The sequence below is a fragment of the Diceros bicornis genome, chromosome 10 (assembly GCF_020826845.1).
Source record: "Diceros bicornis minor isolate mBicDic1 chromosome 10, mDicBic1.mat.cur, whole genome shotgun sequence".
NCBI lineage: Eukaryota > Metazoa > Chordata > Mammalia > Perissodactyla > Rhinocerotidae > Diceros > Diceros bicornis.
This window is the reverse complement of record NC_080749.1, coordinates 50649145-50674907: the sequence shown is the minus strand read 5'-3', so window position 1 is coordinate 50674907 and position 25763 is coordinate 50649145. Positions and strand designations below refer to the sequence as shown.

The 25763-nt window shown below is 38.1% G+C and overlaps 1 protein-coding gene across 3 annotated transcripts in view; it reads left to right on the top strand.

Annotated features, from left to right (window-relative positions):
* Nucleotides 1-25763, top strand: part of ABCB11 (ATP binding cassette subfamily B member 11) — an 81159-nt gene that overhangs the window by 44350 nt on the left and 11046 nt on the right. For all 3 annotated transcript variants that reach the window (XM_058549197.1, XM_058549195.1, XM_058549196.1), the window contains exons 17-22: nucleotides 2726-2828; nucleotides 9490-9654; nucleotides 14939-15043; nucleotides 15131-15292; nucleotides 23295-23498; nucleotides 24794-25035. In XM_058549197.1, coding sequence (XP_058405180.1) covers nucleotides 2726-2828; nucleotides 9490-9654; nucleotides 14939-15043; nucleotides 15131-15292; nucleotides 23295-23498; nucleotides 24794-25035 — 981 coding nt within the window. The remainder of the gene's footprint in view (nucleotides 1-2725; nucleotides 2829-9489; nucleotides 9655-14938; nucleotides 15044-15130; nucleotides 15293-23294; nucleotides 23499-24793; nucleotides 25036-25763) is intronic.

Below are 25763 nucleotides of genomic sequence, written 5' to 3'. Positions count from 1 at the left end.
ATATAAACATTTCATATTTGGCTATTAGTTCTCACAAATTCTACCTTTTGGTGACTAGGATGAGAAATTCAGAAATACAAGCTATACCCAGAAAGTAGCTATTAACCTCCTGCAGAGAAATATTTACAAGTTTGAGTAAGAAGGTCTGTTAAAAATATCTCACTGTGTATGCTGACAGAGATTTTGCTAAAAGATGACTAAATGAAATGTTAATTTGTATGTTATTTCCTTAGCTTCAGTCTTTCTGATGGCTAAGCCCCTCTTTAGTAATATATTTTAGGTTCAAGGACAATTTAATAGATAACAGTAATTAATTTTCTAAATAATAATGTTGGGAGAGACAGAGCTTTTATTCCCTGAATTAATTATTATTTGCAGTGAGAAGTGGTACACAGCTTCTGAGAAAGGGAGAGGCAGATGCTATAGGTTTCTGAAAAGGGGTGTTTATGGTAGAGTGGTGGGGAAAACATATGGCAGGTAGGGCAACTGCCTAGTACCCTTACTGCCCGTGGTCTCACTGGGACAGCCTATGCTAGATAGGTGGAAGGGTTTGGGGAATAGGGAGAGAGAGAGAGACTTAAGAAATATAAGACTAAAGTAGTAGAAATCCGAGGGGACAAGGATTTAGGTCTTCCCATGCTCAGAACTAGGAGGTAGTCAACTATATTTTGATGCCCTCTCCTTCTCCACATACACCTACTTTGGCTTCCAAGGCTCTGGGTTTGCGTTTTAGGTCCATGACCTTAAGTCTCAGCCCTGTCATGCACTCTGCTCCCTCCAGTTGGCATATGCCTACTCCTCACACCTTCTGGAGAAGACAACTTGACCTTACTTACCTAACCCTAAGAAACGACTCTGTTGTTGTAGAGTTTCAGGTCTAATGGGAGGGAACTGGAGTGTCCCAGAGGCCAGTTTGGTAGCAGGGAGTAGGAGTGAGGAGTGGCTTTATGCCTGATCATAATGAGACCTGGCAACAGTTTGAATGTGCAAGAACAAGGAAGACAGAAGACTTGAGATAAATGTGCCTTGTTGAACCTGGGTGACTAAGAGGATGGCAATGCCATTAACAGAATGTGGGAACACATTAAAATAATTAGGTTGATGTGTTACTGCCTTCACAAGAAGGCTAGATGAGTATATATAATAGACATGCACCACCTTGATAATAGTTTTAGTCTAATCTCACCTAAATACAAATGACAGAGAGAGACTTGGGAATGGTTCCATCTAGATTGCACTAAAACAGTTGATGCAGGTCTCCTACTCTCTAACATCTCTCTCAACAACATATTACTTCAGATTAAGTGCTTTGATAATGTAACTTCCCTCCTCTCAAGTCTTCAGCATTGCCTCTCACACTTAAGACTCTATTTGCAAATAACTAGAAACCTAACCCAACCTGGTCTAACCTTTAAAGGGAGAGAATCTGTTAATATAACTAAATAGTCCAAGGATGCTTTGGCTTCAGGCAAGGCTGGGACTTCAGTGATACTTCCAAGATACATATAGATTCCCCCTCTTCCCTTCTCAACTCTCGTTTTGTTCACTATTGGCTTCATTTTTCAGGAAGCTTTTCTCTTTAAGGGTCTCAACATAATTGCCAGCAGCTCCCAGTGCCATATTCTTTCAAGTTTAACTTAGAGGAGAGTAGGAGTCTCCGTCCCAAAAAATCTAAGGAAAAAAACCAAAACAACCTGAACCAATCACTTCCCATATCTATCCTGTACTTACTGTACTAGTAACCCTGTTTTCTCCTGTCTCCATGCTTCTGTTTACACTGTTCTCTCAATCATAAGTGCTCTTCCCTCTAGCCTACAAATACCCAAATCCCACCTTAGCCATCTCTTCCACAAAGCCTTTCATGGTAACACCTGCCATACGTTTCTTTATTCAAACCTGCCTTACAGCATTTACCTCATTCTTCCTTACATCAAGGTTGGGTACACACGTTGCTCATCTATAAGATTTTAAGTTCTTTGAAGGAGAAGTCTGTGACTGACCAGTCTTTCTATGCCTCACAGCACCTGGCATTGCTTTGTGTGTTGTAAGTGTCCAATAAGCCTCTGTTGAATGAATGAATGAATGAATGAATGAAGCTAAATATATTTATTCATATTCATATGTATATGAATATGCTAAATGTATATGTATAAGCTAAATTATATTTCAGTAAGATATTTGTTAACTAAATGCATCCCTAGGGATGGTATATAGCCTGGGGAAAATCTCACTAGGGGCTCTATTTCATCCTACTTGCTCATTTGTATCGGAGTAGCATTATACTAAAGTAAACATCAGGTATAGACAGAGAGAGAGAAAGAGAGAGAGAGAGATCAAAGCTATAACCTACAACCAGAAGGGAAGTAGAGTCAATGGACCACTGCCATTACAGCAATTAGCAGTACTATGAGGATTTGGAATGGATTTGAGTCTTCAATCTTTTTTTTTGGTGGACTAGTGGGACAACTTGGCCCCCCTTCTCTTCCTCCCTTCTTGAGTACACTCTGAAACAGGGTCTAGCTTGGGGCCCAGAGCAACCAACCTGATTAGCTTTGCCCTAAGAAGAGGTCTGTCAAACCTAACCAGGAAGCTCCTTTTTCTGGTTACCATGTGCCCTAGCAAACATTTCTGTTTATTTGACACATGTGATATAAACTTGGACACCAGTTGAGTCCTGTTCCAGCCTGCCCACCATCTACAGACTCTTTCATCTTTCTATTTACAGAGCTTCCATCCGGCAACGTTCCAAGTCTCAGCTTTCTTACCTGGCACATGAACCTCCATTAGCTGTTGTAAATCATAAGTCTACTCATGAAGAAGACAGAAAGGTCAGGCACCAGTCGCTCATGGGGGAATGGAAGAAGTCGCTCCTGGGGATTATTGTATGCCCTTTAAACCTGAGAATCCTGTATGAGTTTTCAAGGCCTATATCTAGTAAAAATTTACTGAGTCAGACTAAATGGGAGAACCCATTAGGACATGATGAAAACTCTAAATTTTACACAATATTTTAAAAGAAACAGATTTAATTAACTGCTTTTAAGAATACATGGTAACAAAAACTAGAGTTTTTGTTAATTAGTAATTCTTAGACCATCCATTGAAATAAACACAGGGAAATTACATGTATCTAGCGTAGTATTTGATTATCTTGGTACCCTTTTAAAGTTTTTAAGGATATCTGAAAACATTTTTTTCCCTTGTTTTTAAATCTCTTTCTTAAATTGTAATTGCCAAAAGTGTTTGATCAACAAAGGTATTTGATAAGGCTAGCCTTTATACAAGTTATCACAAATTTTGAATTAATGGGGGCTGATTTGGTCTTACGGACATCTGTTTACTTCATACAATTTTATAGCAAATGTTTTAGGATGTGTTTAAAATTAACACTATTAATTTTAATGTAATTCAAAATGACACAAAAATTGAAGAGATAGGAGAGGAATCAACACATATAGCCATATAAAACTTTCTTCATAAGGATGCAGGTATCAAAGCTGTTGTGGGCACAGTCTAACTTTCACACAAGGAGACCATCTCTCACCCTCAAAGCCTTTCTTAATCACCACACCTCATTCTTCAGCCCTGATACTTTCACTTTCTATCCCCCATTATTCTTCGTTTGAATCTTTTCATAGCAATTTTCTTATTGAGCCTTATTTGAGGACATGTTATCTTATCCCCTTACCAAATTATGAGCTTCTTAAAGTTAATGACTATATATTATTTGTGCTTGTATCAACTTGGGTATCTACCCCAGTGCCCCGAGCCTAGTAGGACATCAGGATATTTTAAAACTAGGATGAAAAATTGAATTTCTACAATAAAATAAAGTCCAAACCACAAGATTTATCAAAGCAAATAAGGCAGAGGATATTTCAATTACAAGCACATCCATTACGCATGATGTAATTTCAAATTGTCGTAAAAAATTTTGAACATGAGAATTCATTTTGGAAGTAATTATAAACATTGATTCACAATGACAAATTTGGAAAAAAGTACAGTACTACTTATGATCTTGTGACTATGACAGAAGGATCGTTAAGGCTCTCTTTCAGTTGTCACATGTTAATAATGAATAAATAGAGGTCTCAGTATCTAATAGAGTTGGTTTAAATAAATTTCATAGAAGAACACTTTTTCTCAGAAGCAGCAGGATGAATTGCAGTGAGAGAAACATATTTAGCAACCATGGTTGTTTACTGCATCTTGCCAGTAAGGACTCAACTCTTCTTCTAGTTCTCAAAATGGGCGTTTCATTTATGTCCATGGTGCTGCCACTAACAACTACAAGATGCATTATATATGGAGTTTAACAGAGCTTCAAGGGAGAAAGAACCAAACACTACATTGAAATGTCAAACATAATAGCACCAATCCTATTCAATTTTTGCATTTTTATGTTTCTTTTCTTTCTAGTTTCTAGGTAAACATTTGACAATAAAAGCAAGAGAGTTAGGAAGAAAGGAAAAGAAAATCTGATTTTGTTGTTGTTGTTATTGTTGAAGTTGCAGAGAACAATCAGATTCCCCAGAGACCTGGAGATCAGATTCCCATCGAGTTCTTATGATGCAGAGAAAACTCAGAAGGGAGTCATTTAAACAAAAGGAAACCTAAATCAAATACAGAGATTAGTTTTAGGGAAATAAAAATGCTCTGTGTAATATTCTACTCATCAGCATTGTAAATTAGGATGGAACAATTAAACTCAATTACATGTAAACCAGTGTAATTTTAAAAGGATGCCACTTTATGTTTTCTCTCTAGTTAAGGGAGAGAAAGGGAGAAGGAGGAAAACAAAGACAGGGAAGCCAATGTGATTTTGCTAGCGCTCCAAGAGGAAAATGTCTTATGCTTGTATTAATATTGCTTGTTTGTATGATAATTATATTAGAGTCTCTTAGATTTAAGGAATTAAGTATTTTTAAAAAGGAAACAATAGAATTAGGGTTAATAAAATTTAACCTACCGAATTTCCAACACCAAGTAAATTTTAAAGTATTTTAATAGTTAAATTCTGCAACCGCAAGCACTTGCAAAATCCTTTCTTTTTCTCATTTTGATGGAGAAGCTCTAACCTTACTTTCTGTTAATTGGGAAATATTCTATCTTATGTGCAGTGCAAAAGGTTTACTTGCATAAAGGAGTTATCTCCACCTTGTGGTCTCTTAGAGTTTTGACTCTGAAAACTTAGGAGAGATGTTTTCGTAAGAAGTCTGTACTTCCAAACTCTAAGAGGGGTCTGACCCAAGGTCTCATGGTTAGCTGGTGACAGAACTAAGACTACAGCCTGTTTCTCTTGCTCTCCAACCTGTGCTTTTGGCTCCCATAAATGGAGTCAGATCTTAGATATAATGCTGATAAAATTAAGTTTAGGATTAGGGGAAACCTGCAGGCTAGAGGTTCCAATCTCTGATATCTAGGCATCTTTTTCAAGGAAACTAAAAAACAAGGTAGAGGGATGGCCCGGTGGCGTGGTGGTTAAGTTTGCACGCTCTGCTTCGGTGGCCCAGAGTTTGCAGGCTTGGATCCCAGGCTTGGACCTACACACCTCTTATCAAGCCATGCTGTGGCGGTGTCCCACATGCAAAAAATAGAGGAGGCTTGGCACAGATGTTAGCTCAGGGACAATCTTCTTCAAGCAAAAAGAGGAAGATTGGCAACAGATGTTAGCTCAAGGCCAATCTTCCTCACCAAAAAAACAAAAAAACAAGGTAGAGTATATATGAGATCAAGTCAAGGTCAAATATTAGAAACCCATCACTTCATCACAGGGAACTGTAAGATAGGCTTTAGGCATTGGTTAAGAGATAAGACAGAGACAGGACTTATAAAAATGACTATCAGTATTTGTTCATTTGGAGAATCACTACTCCTTTGTCATAGTTACCATTTCTTATCATCAAATCTTAAAGCCGTTATTGAGGCAGGCGACCTCAATGGATTGGCATGAAGAAACCAGTGTAATAAAGTATAGAAAGCAGGACATAAGATTTAAGTAGGGAGTTATATTTTCACTTGACCTACACAAGGAGATGGAAGGAAGGAAACTTGGAAAAGCTCAGCGTCTAGTATTGAACCATCTACGTAGTAGGTGAACAAGCAGTATTTTTTTAAGTAAATGTTTTGTTGCATGTATGCACCATGGGCATAAAAGCTTCATTCATTCTTTCATCCAATAAACATTGATTGCACACCTATTACGTGCCAGGTATTGTGTTAGGACTGCAAAGATGAACAAGAGCCACTGTCCCTCTCCCTGCACTGGAGTTGCTGGCAGGATACTTCTTTACACATGATAAACAAATGAGCACTGTGCAACTTGACATTGCTACAATAGAGGCAGTAACTCTGCAGTGTGGAAACACACGTACACTTTTATAATTTTATCTCCATCTGTGAGTTACTGGTGTGCTGTGAATTTATGAGTATATAATTTTCCCCTATGCATATATTTATATATATATTAATATAAATATATATAAATATATGTAAATTTATATATAAATATAAATGTAAATATTATATATATAAATGTAAATATATATTTATTTTTTGCCTATATAGTAGAGAAGATGAATAAATTCATTTTTAGCTTTTAGATGAGTAAACATATCTTTAGCTTTGCCAAATCAGAGAATAAAACCCTTCCATACATAATGACTTTAATTATATTTTGTTTTCTTTTATTCTTCTATTATTCTTTTAGCTATATCAAATAAAAGTCAATCAAAAGTCCTTTACTCAGGGACAGGTTTCCTAGTTTTTGCATCATTCAGGCTTGATAATCACATCTTTTTTTGGGATTAAGGGACAGATTTCTTTAAAGTCAAACTTTTAGTGCAAGGGAACAAAATAAAATTATTCAACTTAATTAAATTTTGCCTCTTGTTAGTTTATCTTGGAATGATAACTTCTTGACAAAAGTTACTTCACATTGCTTTTAAATGTCTTAGCTTTTGTTGTAAGGGTTAAGTTTACTTTCAGGTATCAGAAGGCCAGGAAAATTTCTGTCATGTCAGGCTGTGAGTGGATCATCATGTGGGGTAGTGTTTCCAGGAAATGTTGGAGCTTAATATCCTTAGATGGTACGACACAGCTGACACTTTCAAAACGTAGAATCATGGAATCCTAGACATTTAATGCTGGAAGGAGTCTTGAAGATTATATACTGCTGAGGACCTCACAAACTGGGCTTTGTCACCAGAATTACCGGAGGAGTATTTTTTAAAACACAGATTCACACTTAGGCTTACTAACTTAGAATTTCTGGTAATGGAACCCAGGAATCTGTTTTGTTTTGTTTTGTTTTTTTGTGTGGCTATCAGCCCTGTGCTAACATCTGCCAATCCTCCTCTTTTTTTGCTGAGGAAGACTGGCCCTGGGCTAACATTCGTGCCCATCTTCCTCCACTTTATATGGGACGCCACCACAGCATGGCTTGACAAGCAGATCCGAACCTGCGAACCCCCAGCCACCGCAGCAGAGCGTGTGCACTTAACCGCTTGTGCCACCAGGCTGGCCCCAGGAATCTGTATTTTTAATCATTGACCCACATGAGTCTGGTATGCATCTACATCTGGATACCACCACTGTCTCGGACTATAAAGGGTCTGATATTTTGCTCGATTAGAAGTTATCAAGTTGGCCTGACACAATTTCATGGATGCTGGCAGAATACACAAGAGCCCTGGGTCAGAGACAAAAGACTTTATTACTCACAGTAAGAGCAGTAGCCAGAGTACAGCATTTGCACTGGTTTCCCAGCCCAGTGCCTACTTCCCATAAGTTGATGCAAAGAGGGCTAGATGACACCAGCAAATGAAGGGGGCGTATGTTACAGGAAAGAAATCCCGCCCTTGAGGAGCCTGACTCATTTATAACGGGCAGTAAGCACATGTGCCCTTTTCTTGGGATGGAGACACCATCTCTGTACTTCAAGGCTATTTGCTATGCAAACATCCTTGAAAAAATAGTCCAAACAAAGGTTCACATTGCCTCTGTTCACAAGATATGTAGAAACACGAGAGACCTATAGAGAATTATCTTCCCAAAACAGCTTAGTCCAACTCTCTCATTTTGAGGATAAGGTAATTGAGCCCCAGAGAACTAAAGTGCTTGGTGATGTATTTCATTGGTGGTCATGTGGGGCTCATCCAAGAACCCTGTTCTTTCTACACCTGTTCCACTCATGCTTTCCTAGATGCCCTTCTTCCTCTCTGGCATTGATTTCCTAGAGTTAGTAAGCTGTCAGAGATGAAATCATGAACAGAAGGATTTGCTGCATGAGTGAGTAGTAATGACAAGTGCAAACGTTGAGGGCAGGCCAAGAGAGAGCTTGAAATGGAGGCACTAACAAACCCATCACCAGTTGAGCTGCCTTCCTCCATCCTATTTGGCTTGCAACTATTATGACATGGACATGACGCCAGACTTATATTTAAATCAAATTGGTAATGTGGTCATTGACTTTGTAATCAAAAGGAAAGTAGTTAAAGTTCCTCGCTATTGTCTGTTCCTGACATTCAGCTACCTAAAGGATAAATTGCTATGTGTTAATGAAAAAGAGCGCCAATTAATAGTTTTGTAAGTCAATTTGCTATAGATATTTTTAGTATATTTTAATGGAAAAAGTAAAAAAAAAAAATCAATATAAGCCATCTAAAATCCTTTCTCAAACAAAATGGGTAACAAATTTGATAAATGATTGAATAAATGGGCCTAAAGACTGAGTAATATCTATAGCAGGGAAAAATGATAGTTAAAATAATGGGCTTCTGGATATAATATTTGCCTTCCAGAGAATAAAAATTTGCCAGCTCTGACACTTTAATGGCAACTAAAGAGGTCAGAATAGGGAAATATTGAAATAATTTTTACTGCTTGTGATGAAAATGTGGAATTCAGAAGTCCAAATGGATTACCATGTACTTCTGGGTACTAACTAAGAAACACATTACAGAAAACATGCAAATTATAACTGCTGACAGCACTTAATAAATTTTTAAAATTATTTTGCCTGTTTCAGATATACTGGCCTGCCTTAGAGCTTTAGCCAGTTACTAGATTATGATATTTATGAAGGATATATCCTGAAAATTTCAGAAGTCCTCAAATATGTAAATATCACTAAAGCACAAAATTTTTTTTAAATTGGGGGGTTACTTTTCCTAAAGATCCAACATATGTATTAGAGTTAATTCATACCTGATTATGAAATGAGAACTGCAAGCTCGCCTTCAGATGAGTAGTCCCTCTAGGCTCGGTCCCTTCCAAGTCACAGCATGGTCTCAAGCAATTCAAGACCATTTCTCACAAAATAACACATCACTGCACCTCATGGATCTTTGAGGTCACTCATAACCAACCAAACCATGACTTTTAAATCTGTGAGTGCCAAAGGGTCTGCTGTATAATAAAAGAGTATATGCAAAATATCTGTGTGTATGTTTCTGGATGATTAATGTAACCCTCTCTCCCCTCAAGGACAAGGACATTCCTGTGGAAGAAGAAATTGAACCTGCCCCAGTTAGAAGGATTCTGAAATTCAATGCTCCAGAATGGCCCTACGTGCTGGTAGGGGCTGTGGGGGCAGCTGTCAATGGGACAGTCACACCCCTCTATGCCTTTTTATTCAGCCAGATTCTTGGGGTAAGCAAACAGCTAGACTAGTTTTATTCTCCTCATACCTTTTGTTTTTCTATCAGTGGATATTGTCATTTTTGAGAGGTTGGCTCTTTGTTTTAATGTATTTAGCTCTTTTTGGTTAGCTCTTTTTTTCTCGTCGCTAAAGGATTAAAAATGCCTCGAGTCTCCATCACACACAAGGTGAGAAGGCGAAGCTGAGCGCTCTCATTTGGGCTGGCAGGACACTCGCGTAGTCATCCTGTCCAGAACAAACAGCACTATAGCTGCAAATTTAGTGTTAGAAGAGGGTAATGTACCTATATGCAAACCAAATCAGAATGCAAAGCAGGTTCTTTGAATAACACAAAAGGATTTTAGGGCCATTTTGAACTTGCTGAACAGCTGAGGTACAAAGTCTGACTTACAATCGCAGATGTTAGTGCATGTTGTATAATTCTCTGCTCCCCTGCTGATTGCACTATTGAAATGGGGAAGAGGGGAGGAAACAGGAGAAGGGAGAGAAAAGTAAAATAGCACGTGGATAAAGAATAAGCTTATTTCAACTTTTCACTTCCTAGGAGTTTTGATATTCTCTATCTGACTTTATTACTATAATAAAATAATGGTGATAATAATAATAATAACTACAAACATTGCTTAGGTGCTAAGCACTTTATATATAATAGCTCACTAAACTTTCCTAATAACCATCTGTGCTAGGTATTCTTATTGTTCCCATTTTACAAAGGAGCAAGCCAAGGCATAGAAGAACTTAGGATAGCAAGTGGTGGATCAGAGATTCAAATCCAGACAGTTTGACTGTAGAGCCAGATTGTAATAAAAGCTTATCATTGCAAAATTAGTTATCAAAATGCTATCATGTTTTCCTAATTGAAATTTACACATACACACAAATCCTGTGAGGTCAACAAGGAGACAAACCTAGAACTTAGAGAACTTGATTAAGGTGTTGAAGGTAACACAAGCATTAGGTGATGGGGCCAGGACTAGAATCCAGCTTTTCTGAAGCCTAGTGTAAAGGATTTGCCAGCACAACACACTGTCAGGCTTAGTAAGAGTCCTAAGGTTTAGTTTCCCCTTATACATCTCTCTCTGTGGCTTTTCTGAAGCCTAGTGTAAAGGATTTGCCAGCACAACACACTGTCAGGCTTAGTAAGAGTCCTAAGGTTTAGTTTCCCCTTATACATCTCTCTCTGTGGCCTCTCTCGTAGAGGTCCTGACCAGAAAAATGTCCCTAGAGGCATGAGTTGTAAAGAAAGACCTGAATAGTCCACAAACAGAATCAAGTTGACTGTGTAGGGAGGGCCTCAGCCACAGTTTTGATTTTCACACTGCCCACTTGTGGTAAGTGAGGAAATCATGCTAATTTCAGGGAGTTAGGAAATTGAAAACGCAGGGACTTTCAACTCTGGCAAATCGAATTTCTGGTTATGTGAAACCCTTTATGCTCAAAATCTTTGAAATAATTCATTTATATTCCTTAATGTCTAGTAAGTTCAAACTTATAAATATAATAGAAATGTTTGTTTATTCACTCAACAGCTATTTGTTGATTATCTCTCCTAGATAGGGTGCTAGGAACTTGGGAGTGCAGCATCAGTCATGGTGCCTTCCCTAATGGAGATTCAAGTCTCTGAGAAAGACAGGCATTAAACAGAAAAATCCACTCATCATTCAACAAATATTTATTCATCACTCATCGTTTGCCGGACACTGTTGCTGATGTTGGGGACAGGGCGGTGAACAAGAGAACCGAAGCCCCTCCCTGCTCTCGTGAAGCTGACACTCTAGTAGGGAGAGGCTCTGGAAATGCATCTTGCTGAGCAGTGATGTATCTGTAGCAGGTGTAGGGGTAGGGTCGAGTCTGTAAAGACCCAAGACTATGCTCTAGATGGTTGCTTTTAATACAAATCCAGGCTGTCAGCCTCTTTGCTGATCATCTCTTTCTCTCTCATAAAAGCAGAGTAAGGAATAGACTCACCCAACCTCACCTAAACCCTATATATGAGCTGCTGTGGAAAGAGTCCTAGAGTCCCTATCAGGAGACCTTTTTTCTGAAACTAGCTCTACTGGTTACTTATCAAGTACTGTATGTCCTGGGGTCACTTCATGCCACTTCTGTGGGCTTTGGTTTTCTTAACCATAAAACGAAGGATTGACAAAGATGATTTCTAAGATACTTCCAGCTCTAGTGGTCTATGAAATGACCAAGTCAGAAAAAACTTAATGATTCAGCTATAACCACTGCTCCTAGAGCCCCCACCAGTTATTGGTGGTGAGAATATTCTCTGTGATTCTTCTTGTCACAACCAGAAATCCTTGGAAGGACTTAGCCCAAGCAATTGAGCTTTTCGCTTAAGGGCTGCAGGACCACAGTAGCTCAATCTAGTTGGTGAAGTCCAAAGTTTGCTCCTGGGTAATGTTCTCACAGGGTTATATTTGCTCAGAGAATGATGCTAAACAAGCTACTATTTTTTCTCTCTGATAAAGAAGATTGTTTCTGTTTGTCTCTTAGCATAATTATCACATATTCATCGGTAGATTCATGATGCTTTCATCTTATAGGGTATAATCATGAGTCAGATCATAGGCTGTTTTTAATTGCGCTGTTTTCATTGTGACATATCTAAAGGGCACAATATTCGCATTTGGTGTATTGAGACCACAGTTGGGAACATGGACCCAGCAAACAATTGGGCACTGTTAGGAGCCTGGTTGCTAATCTAGTGAAGCCTTAATATACATGTAAGGCATAATTTATCTGATTCACTTTCCCTGGGTCTATTTGACTTGGAAAATGTGCCAAGCGTTCCAAACACAGCAATTTGGATGTAGCATGCTGGGAAAAAGCATGAACTTGGGAGTCAGTCAGCCCTGCACTTGTAGTGGTCTCTGCTCTGGACAATCTGTGTGTGTTTTGGCAAGTGGCTTCGCCTTGATGAGCCTTAGTTTCCTCATCTCTACCTCAAGAAAATCTACCTCACTGGGTTGTTTCAAGAATCCTAATTTAAGGAAATTATCTCAAATTAAAGTAAGTTAAGTAACACATTTGGCATCTGGTAAATATTAAGAGTTTCTTGAATGTTTGTTTTCTCCTTAAGCAAATTTACCATTACAAAAATGGCACAGATGGATGCTCAAACTACAGCTAGTCTAAGAACAGAGGAACCTGTGAACTGGTAGCCCATTGGGTTGCATTTCAACAAGAATATACAAAGAACTCATGGAGCAGAATTTTGGGAATTATTATTATGGAAATATTGAACTGGACAGTTGTGTGTGTTTAACATTAGCCAAACATTCTTTTTTAACACTGAGAAGATAGGTAATACCAAGAGCCAGGAGAACATGCCCAGAAGAAAGCTACTGCACTGGAATCTGAAAAATAGGCATTTCCTTATCCAATAATACCTACTAGCTAAATAAACTTGGACAGAAGACTTGCTGTTTCAGGCTTTACTTTTCCATCTATAAAATAAGAGTTAAATTGGCTAGTCTGGGGTTCCATAGTCCACGATTACATTAGGTGACATAAGGGAGGAATGGGAATTGTTGCGTCACAGCTTGGGGCTGCAGGGGATTTGCATAGTGATTTTCAAAACCAAACTGAAATATATCTTTAAATCCCTGAATTTGTAAACTCTGTAAACATGTGAGTTAGTCTACGCTGGGAAGAATGACTGTGGTGACTTCTGAACCCACTCTCATTTGTACTAAGAACCATGAAGGCCCTAGAAACTTTGTCCTAGAAACAGCAAATCTCATGAATCTAGAACCCCTCCCCCCACTTTGAAATTTGTGATAATTTGAAGAGGTTATTTTTGCTTTACAAAAAAGGATTTGTCAATGGAGTAGTATACCATGTTTTCGGGAGATTTATTTGGCATGTAGCCGGCACTCAATGAATATTCATTGAATAAATGGGGTTTTTTTGAGCAACAGCTTGTTGGTCTTGTTTTAGTTATTCAAATTAATTCAGAGCAATAAATAAAGATTTATTATATAGCTCTCTCATACGTACTTTTTCTGAACTCTCGCAGTCCCCTCACTTAGCCTGAAATAGGAAGGTTTTATTGTACCTAAACTCCGTTTCACTGTAGGGCAGTGTCATTAGAATACGCAGCTGTTCTTTCCATTTTATTACTGCAACAGCGTGGTCCTCAGCCAGCTACTGGAGCACATGCCTGTAAGTTCAGAATACAGTTATGAGTACAGTTTACTGCTCATTATAAACAGAAAAAAAACCCTCTCTCAATTTCCGTGGGGTTTTGAGGGGAATGTTTTCAGCTTCTGGAGATGTAGAGGCAACAACCTCAGTCAGTCTCAGATTGATGGAAACTTTTTCTCTCCTAAGCCAATTTCAGTCGATGTCCTGATAGCTAGTTGCTTTTTTAATGATGGTATTATTTGTATATATATAATCTATAAAACTAATAACAGGTAAGGTACCTGAGTGTGAAAATCATCTTTATTGCATCTATTATTTAAGAAAGACAGAGGTCATAATAATACTTTGAATTTTGTCCCAGATAACATTCTCAGATTCTCAAGTATCTTCCTTTCCTTCTTTCCTCCCTTCCTTTCCTTCCTTCCTCCCACCCTCCCTCCCTCCCTCCCTCCCTTCCTCCCTTCCTTCTTCCTTCCTTCTTCCTTCCTTTCTCCTTCCCTCCTTCCTTCTTTCCTTCCTTCCCTTCCTTCCTTCCTTTCCTTCCTTCCTTCCTTCTTCCTTCCTTCCTCCTTCCTTCCTTCCTTTCCTTCCTTCCTTCTTCCTTCCTCCTTCCTTCCTTCCCTTCCTTCCTTCTTCCTTCCTCCTTCCTTCCTTCCCTTCCTTCTTTCTTCCTTCCTTTCCTTCCTTCCTTCCTTCTTCCTTCCTTCCTTTCCTTCTTTCCTTCTTCCTCCCTTTCTTCTTTCTTCCCTCTTTCCTTCCTCTCTCCTTTCCTTCCTTCCTTTTTTTCTTTTCCTTATTACACAAAGGATTTGAGACATTTCATCATGTTTTTCATCTCTATCAAAGAAAAACTCACACAATTGCCTACATCAGGCAAAGAAACAAGACAAAAATTCTTTAAACCGTAACCATTGGTTTTCATTCACCAGGCTTCGCTCCCCACAGGGAATTGAAGTATACATACTCATAGTTAACTTTGGTTTAATTGCTAGCATGCTTAAAGTGAAACCATTTTTAACCCAATACCTAAGAGAAATTTCTTTTAAACATATTTGAATTTGTTTCTTTTGCCATTATTTGTAATAATAAAGTTATTTCCTTGCTTACCATCTTGCAAAGACTTTTTCACTTCCTGATAAAGAAGAACAGAGGTCGCAGATCAATGGTGTGTGCCTGCTCTTTGTAGCACTGGGCTGTGTATCCCTTTGCACTCAATTTCTGCAGGTAAGGAATTTTATTTTTTAGTAAGTAATTTAGTATTTCCCCTCTTTTCATGTTAAACACATCACTAAAGACTCCTTTATGTTTTAGGGATATGCTTTTGCTAAATCTGGAGAACTCCTCACAAAAAGGCTACGTAAATTTGGTTTCAGAGCAATATTGGGGCAAGACATTGGCTGGTTTGATGACCTCAGAAATAGCCCTGGAGCACTGACAACAAGGCTTGCTACAGACGCTTCCCAAGTTCAAGGGGTGAGCTCTGGAGGGACCAGCGGTGTGTTAACTGGACTAGATATTCTATCCTTTGAGTATTCTGATAACTATCTATGTATTTCCTATGGAATAGGAACTCACGGGGTTGGGCTATCCCAGAGCCACGTCTTCCCCCATTTCCAATGCTGACAAATAGCAGCTAAAGCACAGTGTCTCCCAGGCAGGTTTCAGACTCAGTATTATGGCTGGAGTCAACATCTACCAGGGTCTTGGATTTTCTCTGAGCGTAGCAACTGAGAAGAACTTTCCTGATACTCATTTCTTAGATTCTTTTCAGGCCCAGAGGCTCACATTCCACAAGACTTTTTAGTATCCCCCAGAGGGTGGAAGCAAAGAGTGTGTGGAGAAAAGCCTCCTTACACAGGTGCCCAGGGTGCAGTTAGTCTTAGGAAACGAGAAGCTATTCTGAGCTGCCTCTGAAAGAGCCTTGTCAGGAAACAGGAAAGAAAGACGAATGTTATCTAGAATCTAGAAGCATTCGGAGAGCTGTCTTTCTGTCGAAGGGAGGCAAAGCTGTGGTTTCGAAACCTCAGAACCTGCAGCCTTGTTCGGGGGACCTACACATGTGTATAAGATGAGGCAACACCTTGATAAAACCAGGCACTTGGATTAAAGTAACCAGAGTCAATTTGCCTCCCAACACCTCTACTCACTTTCTATGAAAATGAAAAAAAAGGAAAAAAGAAAAATCATGGTTTGTGAGGCTAATGGAAGAAAAAAACTCCCTAGATGGATAATGCTGAACTGTATGTCTCGACTCCCAGCCAGTTCAACCAAAAATATGGACAATGATTTGGGAGAATTTCAAAGGAACATGGAGTCCTCTTACTCAGAGGAAAATCTCTGTAAATATTTTACTTTTGATCCTTCTAGACTTTTTCTATGTATACATGCGTTTCCCACAGACTTTGGGTCACACTCTATATATTGTTTTGTAATCTTTCTTTTTTCCCCTAAAACAATCTGATGTGAGCATATTTTGGTCATTATATATTCTTCTTCAATAGATTTTTAATGACTGAATAATTCATCATTTTAATGTATCATCATTTCTTAAAGAATTCTCTATTTAGGTTTTTTCCTTTCTCCAGCCCCCCAAATAATTGATATCATTTTACATCAAGCTTGGCACATCCTTGATATCATTTTACATCAAGCTTGGCACATCCTTGATTATTTTTTTAGTTCTCAACATGTAATCACTGGATCAAAATGTATAATCATTTTGAAGGGTTTTAATATGTATTGTCTTACTGCTTAAAGAAATTTTGTACCAATTTCTTTTTTATTTTATTATTATTATTTGTTATTGAAGTATAGTTGACATACAATATTATGTTAGTTTCAGGTGTACAACATAGTGATTTGACATTTTTACACATTATGAAATGATCTTCATCATAAGTCTAGTAACCATACAAAGTTATTACAATATTATTGACTATATTCCCCATGGTGTACATTGCATCCCCGTGATTTATTTATCTTATAACTGGAAGTTCATACCTCTTAATCCCCTTCACCTATTTCCCTCAATCCCTCACCTCCCTCCCCTCTGGCAAACACCAGTTTGTTCTCTGTATCTATGAGTCTGTTTCTGTTTTGCTTTGTTTGTTCATTTGTTTTGTTTTTTAGATCATGCATATAAGTGAAATCATACAGTATTTCTCTTTCTCTGTCTGACTTATTTTACCTAGCATAATACCCTCTAGGTCCATCCATGTTGTTGCAAGTGGCAAGATTTTGTTCTTTTTTATGGCTGAGTAATATTCCATGGTATATGTATACCACATCTTCTTTATCCATTCATCTATTGATGGACACTTAGGTTGCTTCTATATCTTGTCTATTGTAAATAATGCTGCAATGAACATAGGGGTTCATATATCTTTTCAAATTAGTGTTGTTGTTTTCTTTGGGTGAATACCCAGAGGTAGAATTGCTAGATTGTATGGTAGTTCTATTTTAAAATTTTTTTTTCCAGTGAGGAAGATTGGCCCTGAGCTAACATCCATTTCCAATCTTCCTCTTCTTGCTGAGGAAGATTAGCCCGGAGCTAACATCTGTGCCCATCTTTCTCTATTTTATGTGTGGGATGCTGTCACAGCATGGCTTGATAAGTGGTGCTTAAGTCTGCGCCTGGGATTCGAACCTGTGAACCCTGGGCTGCTGAAGCAGAGCGCATGAAATTAACTGCTACGCCACCAGGCTGGTCTCTTATTTTTAATTTTGTGAGGAACCTCCATACTGTTTTTTATAGTGGCTGCACCAATTGACGCTCCCACCAACAGTGCATGAAGATTCCCTTTTCTCCACATCCTCGCCAACACTCATTTGTTATCTTTTTGATGATAGCCATTCTGACAAGCATGAGGTGACATCTCATTGAGGTTTTGATTATTAGGGAGGTTGAGCATCTTTTCATGTGTCTGTTGGCCATCTGTATGTCTTCTTTGGAAAAATGTCTATTCAGGTCCTCTGCCCATTTTTTAATAGGATCACTTATTTTCTTGATATTGAGTTGTATGAGTTCTTTATATATTTTGGATATTAACCCCTTATCAGATAAATGATTTGCGAGTATCTTCTCCCACTCAGTAGGTAGCCTTTTCATTTTGTTGATGGTTTCCTTCACTGTGCAAAAGCTTTTTAGTTTGATGTAGTCCCATTTGTTTATTTTTGCTTTATTTATCCTTGCCTGAGGAGACAGATCCAGAAAAAACATTGCTAAGACTGATGTCAAAGAGTTTACTGCCTATGTTTCCTTCTAGGAATTTTATGGTTTCAGGTCTTTCAGGATTAAGTCTTTAATCCATTTTGAGTTTATTTTTGTATATGGGGTAAGAAATGTACCAATTTCACTTTCATCATCTGAGTATTCTAGTGTCCAGTTCACCTTGCTCTTGAACTTAGGTTAAATAAATAAGCCATAATCTTATCTCTTCTATTTTTGCATCCTTCAATCTACAAGGGGCTTTTTCAGGTTATTCACTAGAACTAAAATTCAGAGAGTAGAGTGTAACCATTTCACAAAAATTTTACATATCCTTTAAAAAACAAAAGGTTTCTAAGAGTTTTTCTAATATTTTTCTTCCTTTCTTTAAAAAAATGAGATCACTAACCCAGGCCAAATCTATTTTAAAATTGGTATAAGGCGGAAATTTGGCATTTTTTCCTTCAAGCTGGATAGAAAATATTCCAAAAGTATTTAATATAGATTCCATTTTCAACTGATTTGAAATCCTCTGGCCCACTGTGAATATCAACTTCCCATGGACACTTAGAACTACTTGGGGTTTCTCTATTCTTTTTTATTGATCAATTTGATTTACTCTGTGCCAGAACCTTACTGTTTTATGTATTGTAATTTTATGATAAATTTTTATTATTTGGTAAGACAGATTCCTGCACAATAATTTTCCCCTTCTTTCATGGGCCAGCCCGGTCGTGCAAACGGTTAAGTGCACACGCTCCGCTGTGGCGGCCCAGGGTTCACAGGTTCAGATCCCGGGAGCGGACCGACGCATCGCTTGTCAAGCCATGTTGTGGCGGCATCCCATATAAAGTGGAGGAAGATGGGCACGGATGTTAGCCCAGGGCCAGTCTTCCTCAGCAAAAAGAAGAGGATTGGCAGATGTTAGCTCAGGGCTGATATTCCTCACAAAAAAAAAAAAAAAAGAAGAAAAAAAAATTTTCCCCTTCTTTTATCTATTCCTAGACATTAATTATTCTAAATGTACTTTAAAATCATCTTGACTTCTTCAAAAATTTCATTTTGATTCTGATTAAAAACACACAAGTGCACACACACACAAATCACTATTGTGGGGATACTAAAAGTTCCCAAGAGAGACATACAAACGAGACTCTTTAGTTTTTACCAAGATTTATAGCTATATTAATATATCCCACTATCTTGTTCATTTTCTTTCTTTCTTTCTTTCTTTTTTAAGAGAGGGTACATACCAAGTGAGAGAACTTTATTTTATTTATTTATTTTTTTGTGAAGAAGATCAGCCCTGAGCTAACATCCACACCAATCCTCCACTTTTTGCTGAGGAAGACTGGCCCTGGGCTAACATCCGTGCCCATCTTCCCTCCACTTTATATGGGACGCCATCACAGCATGGCCTGACAAGTGGTGCACTGCTGCACACCCGGGATCCAAACCCAGGCCGCCAGCAACAGAGCGCATGCACTTAACCAGTACGCCATGGGGCCAGCCCCTGTTCATTTTCTTGATGTATTTTTTTCACTATTTTGAATGGAATATTTTGTTCAATTCCATTTTTAAATGTTTGTTCCAGGTTGAGACTAAAGGTATTAGTTTTTGCATATTTATCTTGTAGCCATCCACTTTTTCAAATTCACCTATTAATTGCAATTTTTGAAAAATTTAATATAGTCGGGTTTTTGTATGCGAAAATTATATGCAAAGAAATATAATTTTATCTTTTTTAATTCAATATTTATACCAATTATTTTATTTTATTGTTTATTTCATTACTAGTACTTTCAAACACTGTTGAATAGAGTAGTGATAGAGGGAATAGAGGAGATTCTCTTAAGCAATACAGAAAACTATAAAGTAGACTTGTCAGACTACATAAAAATTTAAAACTTGTGTATAAACAAATGATAAACTAAGAAAATGTTTATAACAAGAATTAATATACCTATTAACTCTAATATGTGTAGTGCTCCTAAAATTGATAACAGAACAAAAATGAACTAATAAAAAAGGTTAGAAAAAAGGTATATAGGGGACGGCCTGGTGGCATAGTGATTAAGTTCATGTGCTCTGCTTCGGTGGCCCAGGGTTTGCTGGTTTGGATCCTGGGCACAGACCTATGCATCGCTCATCAAGCCATGCTGAGGCCGCGTCCCACATAGAGCAACTAGAAGGATGTACAACTAAGACATACAACTACCTACTGGGACTTTGGGGAGAAAAAAGGAAAAAAGGAGGATGATTGGCAACAGATGTTTAGCTCAGGGCCAATCTTCCTCAAAAAAAAAAAAAAAGGTGTATAGACAGGCAATTCACAAAAAAACAGAAATGCAAGAGGACAATTAAATGAAGATTTGTTCAACCTCATTAATAAAGCAATACTAATAAAACAATGAGATAACATTTTCTACCTATCAGCTCAATAACAACTATCATAAATGACAACTTCCTGTATTTGCAAAGATGAGGAGAAACTGACAGTCTCATGCAAAAAAATTAATAAAATCCCCTGGAAACTACCTGAATATCCACTAATAAGAAAATAGTTGAATGAATTATGATACATCCATACTAAGGAATATTAGTCAGCTATTTTTAAAAGTGTTATACATAAGGATCTACAGGGATGGTTATATTACTCTAAGTGAAAAAAATCAAAAAGTACAAAGTAATATGTAGAGTATGATCTCTTTTTTGTGAAAACAAATAAATATGTATTTATATTGTTATACACGTATATATATTTTATCTGTCTTAGGCTGTATTCATTTTTTAATTTTTTAAAATATCAATTGAATAAAAGAAAACAAAATAATATCTCAAAGAAAAACTGCACAGCTGCTTTTCAAATGCTCTATAATGCCTGAAAGTCCTTGCCAACCAGAAATTCTTTCTTTTAAAAAGTTGTAGTAAAATATACATAACATAAAATTTACTATTTTAGCCATTTTTAAGTGTACAATTCCATGGCATTAGGTATATTCACACTGTTATGCAACCATCACCACTATCCATATCCAGAACTTTTTCATCATCCCAAACAGAAACTCTGTACTCATTAAACAGTAACTTCCCGTTGCTCCCTCTCCCCAGCCCCTGATAACCACCATTCTACTCTGTCTCTAGGATTTTGACTACTCTAGGAACCTCATAAAAGCGGAATCATACAATATTTTTCCTTTTGTGATTGGCCTGTTTCACTTAATGTCTTCAAGTTTCATCCATGTTGTAGAATGTGTCAGAATTTCATTTCTTTTATAAGGCTGAATAATATACCATTGTTTGTATAGACCACATTTTGTTTATCCATTCATCCATAGATAGGCACTTGGGTTGCTTCTACCTTTTGGCTATTGTGGATAATGCTGCTATGAACATAGGTGTACAAATAAATTCATAATTTAGCTTTTTACTCTTGTCTTCAAGGGAGGTAGTACCAACACATGGGAATTCTTTGAACAACAGAGTTCATATTCCATTTGAGTCTTCAAAACAGTATGAAGATGCAGATTATTCTTGAATAGCACTGCCTTGGTACTGGTGATTACCTAATAGTTTACCTTTGGTTGTTTTACATTCTTTGTCTTAAATAATGCTCGAGTCTCTACAATTTTGACAAGAAGTCCTGTAGTTGTAGCCACCCAAGTGTTTTCTACTCAGAAGGCACCAACCTTTGGTCACATCTGCATAGCTGCAACTGAAATGAAGGCGTGGAATCATCAAATACTTTTGATTAGTATTTCTTTCTCTATGACAGAAATACTTGATTTTAGCCAAAGGCCAAGAAGCGATTTTTTGATTAGTGTAGATAATAATTACCACAGTGGTCCAAGCTCCACCTATATTGGGACTGAATCCATTTTGTCCCTCTGTGTTGACTAAACAGCTATGTATTAAATCAGCATGTAACTTTGTACCAATGAGTAGGCTAACTTCAATGAGAATCAAAGTGGTGTCTTGTAACAGTCTTATATGAATTTCAAAACTATAATTATAGAGCAAGCATAAATCTTCACTGAATAATCAGAAATACTACCATAAGCCCAATGCCTTGGGCTTGAAAAACTTGGGTTTTTCAAGCAAGTCAAAGCCCATGCTTAGGGCTGAATTAATCTCAGGATGACTGCCCTGGCTCTGACACCCATGAAATGAGATTAGTCAATAGATGAGCTCCCAAGAAGCTGTGAATAAAATGAGCTTTCATTAATCCAGACTTCAAATGCATTAGGGGAGCCCATTATTTAAAAGAACCTACCTTGAGGGCCAGCCCCTTAGCGGTTAAGCGCGCTTGCTCCGCTACTGGCGGCCCAGGTTCGGATCCCGGGTCCGCACCGACACACCGCTTGTCCGGCCATGCTGAGGCTGTGTCCCACATACAGCAACTAGAAGGATGTGCAACTATGACATACAACTATCTACTGGGGCTTTGGGGAGAAAAAGGGTTAAAAAGGAGGAGGATTGGCAATAGATGTTAGCTCAGGGCTGGTCTTCCTCAGCAAAAAAAAGAGGAGGATTGGCATGGAGGTTAGCTCAGCGCTGATCTTCCTCACAAAAAAAAAAAGAACCTACCTTTTCAAATATAGAACTACTATATGACCCAGTAATTCCACTCCTAGGTATATACCCAAAAGAATTAAAAGCAGGGACACAAACAGAAATTTGTATACCAGTGTTCATAACTGGTATTATTCATTAAGGCCAAAAGGTGAAAACAACCCAAGTATTCATCAAGATGAATGGATAAGCAACATGTGGTATATACATACAATGGAATATTATTCAGCTTTTAAAAGGAATGAAATTCTGATACATGCTACAACACGGATGGACCTTGAAAACTTTATGCTCAGTAAAATAAGCTAGACTCAGAAGGATATTGTATGATTCCACTTGCATGAGTTACCTAGAATAAGCAAATTCATAGAGACAGAAAGTAGAATATAGGTTATCAGGGGCTAGGGAGAAGGACAAAGTGGGGTTATTATTTAATGGGTACAGAGTTTTTGTTGGGGATGATGAAAAAGTTTTGGGTATAGATGGTGGTGATGGTTACACAACACTGTGAATGTATTTAACACTACTGAATTGTACACTTAACGAATGGCTAAAATGATAAACATTACATTACGTATATTTTATCATAATAATTTTAAAAAATCTATCTTTTTGGTGTAAAATAGCCTTTTCACATGATGGTATTTGCTAAAAGAGACTGTGTGTCTGAGTTGGTTGATTGCTTTTGATCTGCAGGCTACCGGCTCTCAAATCGGGATGATGGTCAATTCCTTCACTAACATCACTGCTGCCATGATCATTGCCTTCTTCTTTAGCTGGAAGCTAAGCCTGGTCGTAGTGTGCTTCTTCCCTTTCTTGGCTTTATCGGGAGCTGTACAGACTAGAATGCTGACGGGATTTGCCTCTCAAGACAAGAAGGCTCTGGAGACAGTGGGACAGGTAATCTTAGACCCAATTTTCAGACTGTTTATGGCTGAGTGGCTGTCAGACAAACTTAAGAATGAGTAACACAAAGAGACTTAAAGAAGCTGTTAGCCTGCAAACATTCGTGACTAGCAACCTCCCACTAGCCCTTTTCATATGTGCCTCCACCCAAAGGCTGTGACGATAAAGCTCTGAAGCTATGAGTTTGAGCAGCTATGGACAAATAGTAGGGCAGACACAGAGGGTTACATGTTCAATTTCCTCTCAAATAGTTATTTTTTCCACATCCCAATTTGGTGTATTCTCATTTGCAAGAGTGGATAGTTCAGCATTCTGTCTGTTCAGTTTTTTCAGCTTAATGATTTCCAGGTCATGTGCCCACACAGAAAGGAACCATCACCTTTGTAATGACACACACTTTTAATTTTCACACTTCAATGTCTGCTAGACTTGTGGCAACGTCTTTCCTAAATAGAACCATGAAGGACAGTGTAGGTTTCAAATACACTCAGGTTTTAGCTATGCACTTTTAAAAATATGTTCTAATTACTATCTGGTACCAGGGGGTAAATGAGGGGACAGTGGCATAAACATTTATCAGGTATAAGAAACCAAACACACACGTATACACACCCTTACTCTTTTAACAAATTTACTATAATCTAGGTTTTGTCTCTTTTAAGAGAGGGAATGTGAACACTGTCCAAGTAGGCAGAAGCCAAAAGGATTTCCTATGCCAATGGTAGAAAGTAACCCACCTTTGTGCCTTTTTTAGATAGGACCCTAATTCAGAAACAGTGATTATTAACCCTAGAGTGTGGATTGAAACAAATTCAAATTCATAGTAGAGGCTAAAAGATAAACTTTACACTTAATTTTAATTTATCTTATATAATATTTGGTCAGATTAATTTTTTAAGAAAATAGAATCTAATATTTTAAATTTATATTATTAAATATCTTTTGTCTCAGAAGACATCTAAAGATACCATTTTAGACATTTCAAATTAATTCAAAAAGAAGCTAAAAAGCTTTCAAGATAACCGGAGGTAACTTTTTTTCTCCCTTCTCTCTTCCACAAGTGGAGGCAACAAAGCCATGTTAGTATCAAGTAGAACTTGAGTTTAACTGACTCGTGGTCCAGTTGAGTTGGTCTCCAACAAGTTCTTTGCGTTCCCAAACAATGCCTGCGTCTCTGATTTGTACCACATTCTGCCATTTGCTCCACATCTAATCCATGTAGCAGCTGAAGTGTCACAAAAGTAGTCATTTCTGCTTTTTTATTCCTAAAACTCTTTTTCATTCTTCAGATTACAAATGAAGCCCTCAGTAATATCCGCACTATTGCTGGAATTGGAAAGGAGAGGCGGTTTATTAAAGCGTTTGAGACTGAGCTGGAGAAGCCATTCAAGACAGCCATTCGAAAAGCGAATATTTATGGAATCTGCTTTGGTTTTTCCCAATGCATAGTGTTTGTTGCGAATTCTGCTTCCTACAGATATGGAGGTTACTTAATCCTCCATGAGGGGCTCCATTTCAGCTATGTGTTCAGGTGAGGACTGTCCAGCCAAGGTCATAAAAGATCAACACTCTGGGGAGAAACAGCCTGGTTCTATCAGTTAGCTTTTGCTGCTTAACAACCCATACCAAACTTGGTGTCTTAAGCAGCTGGGATTTATTATTTCTGAAGATTCTGTGGGTTGTTGGGATGGTTCTTCTGCACTGGGCCAACTCAGTCAGGCTTCTAAGTGGGCTTCTGTCCCCATGTGGCCTCTCGAACTCACCTGAGGTGGTTTTCCTCACATTATGTTCTCAGAGTTCCAAGTGTAACAAAAGAGAGCAAGTCCCACATGCAAGCACTTTTCAAGTCTCCGCGTGCATCATATTTTCTAATCTCTCTTTGGCCAAAGAAAGTCATACAATCAAGCCCAGATTTAAAGAATAGAGAAGTGGAATCCTCCTCTTGAGGAAAGGATCGGATGTGTGTTTCTCCTTTTCTCTCACATGGCTATCACACTCACAACACTGCAGACATCTGATGGAGGTCCTACAACTCAACTTAACTCTGACACCATCTACCTGGAGATAGCATCAGATCCCACAGGTTAAGGGCTCAGTCCTACAAGACTGCTCACCCATCCCCTCTCAGATCCCTCAGATCCCCTATCCTTCCCTGGAGGTGGGGTTGGGGGTATGAGACTGAAAGTTCCACCTTTCTAATCATATGGCTGCTTCCCCTGGCAACCAGCCCTCATCCTTAGGTTACCTAGGAACTTTTCA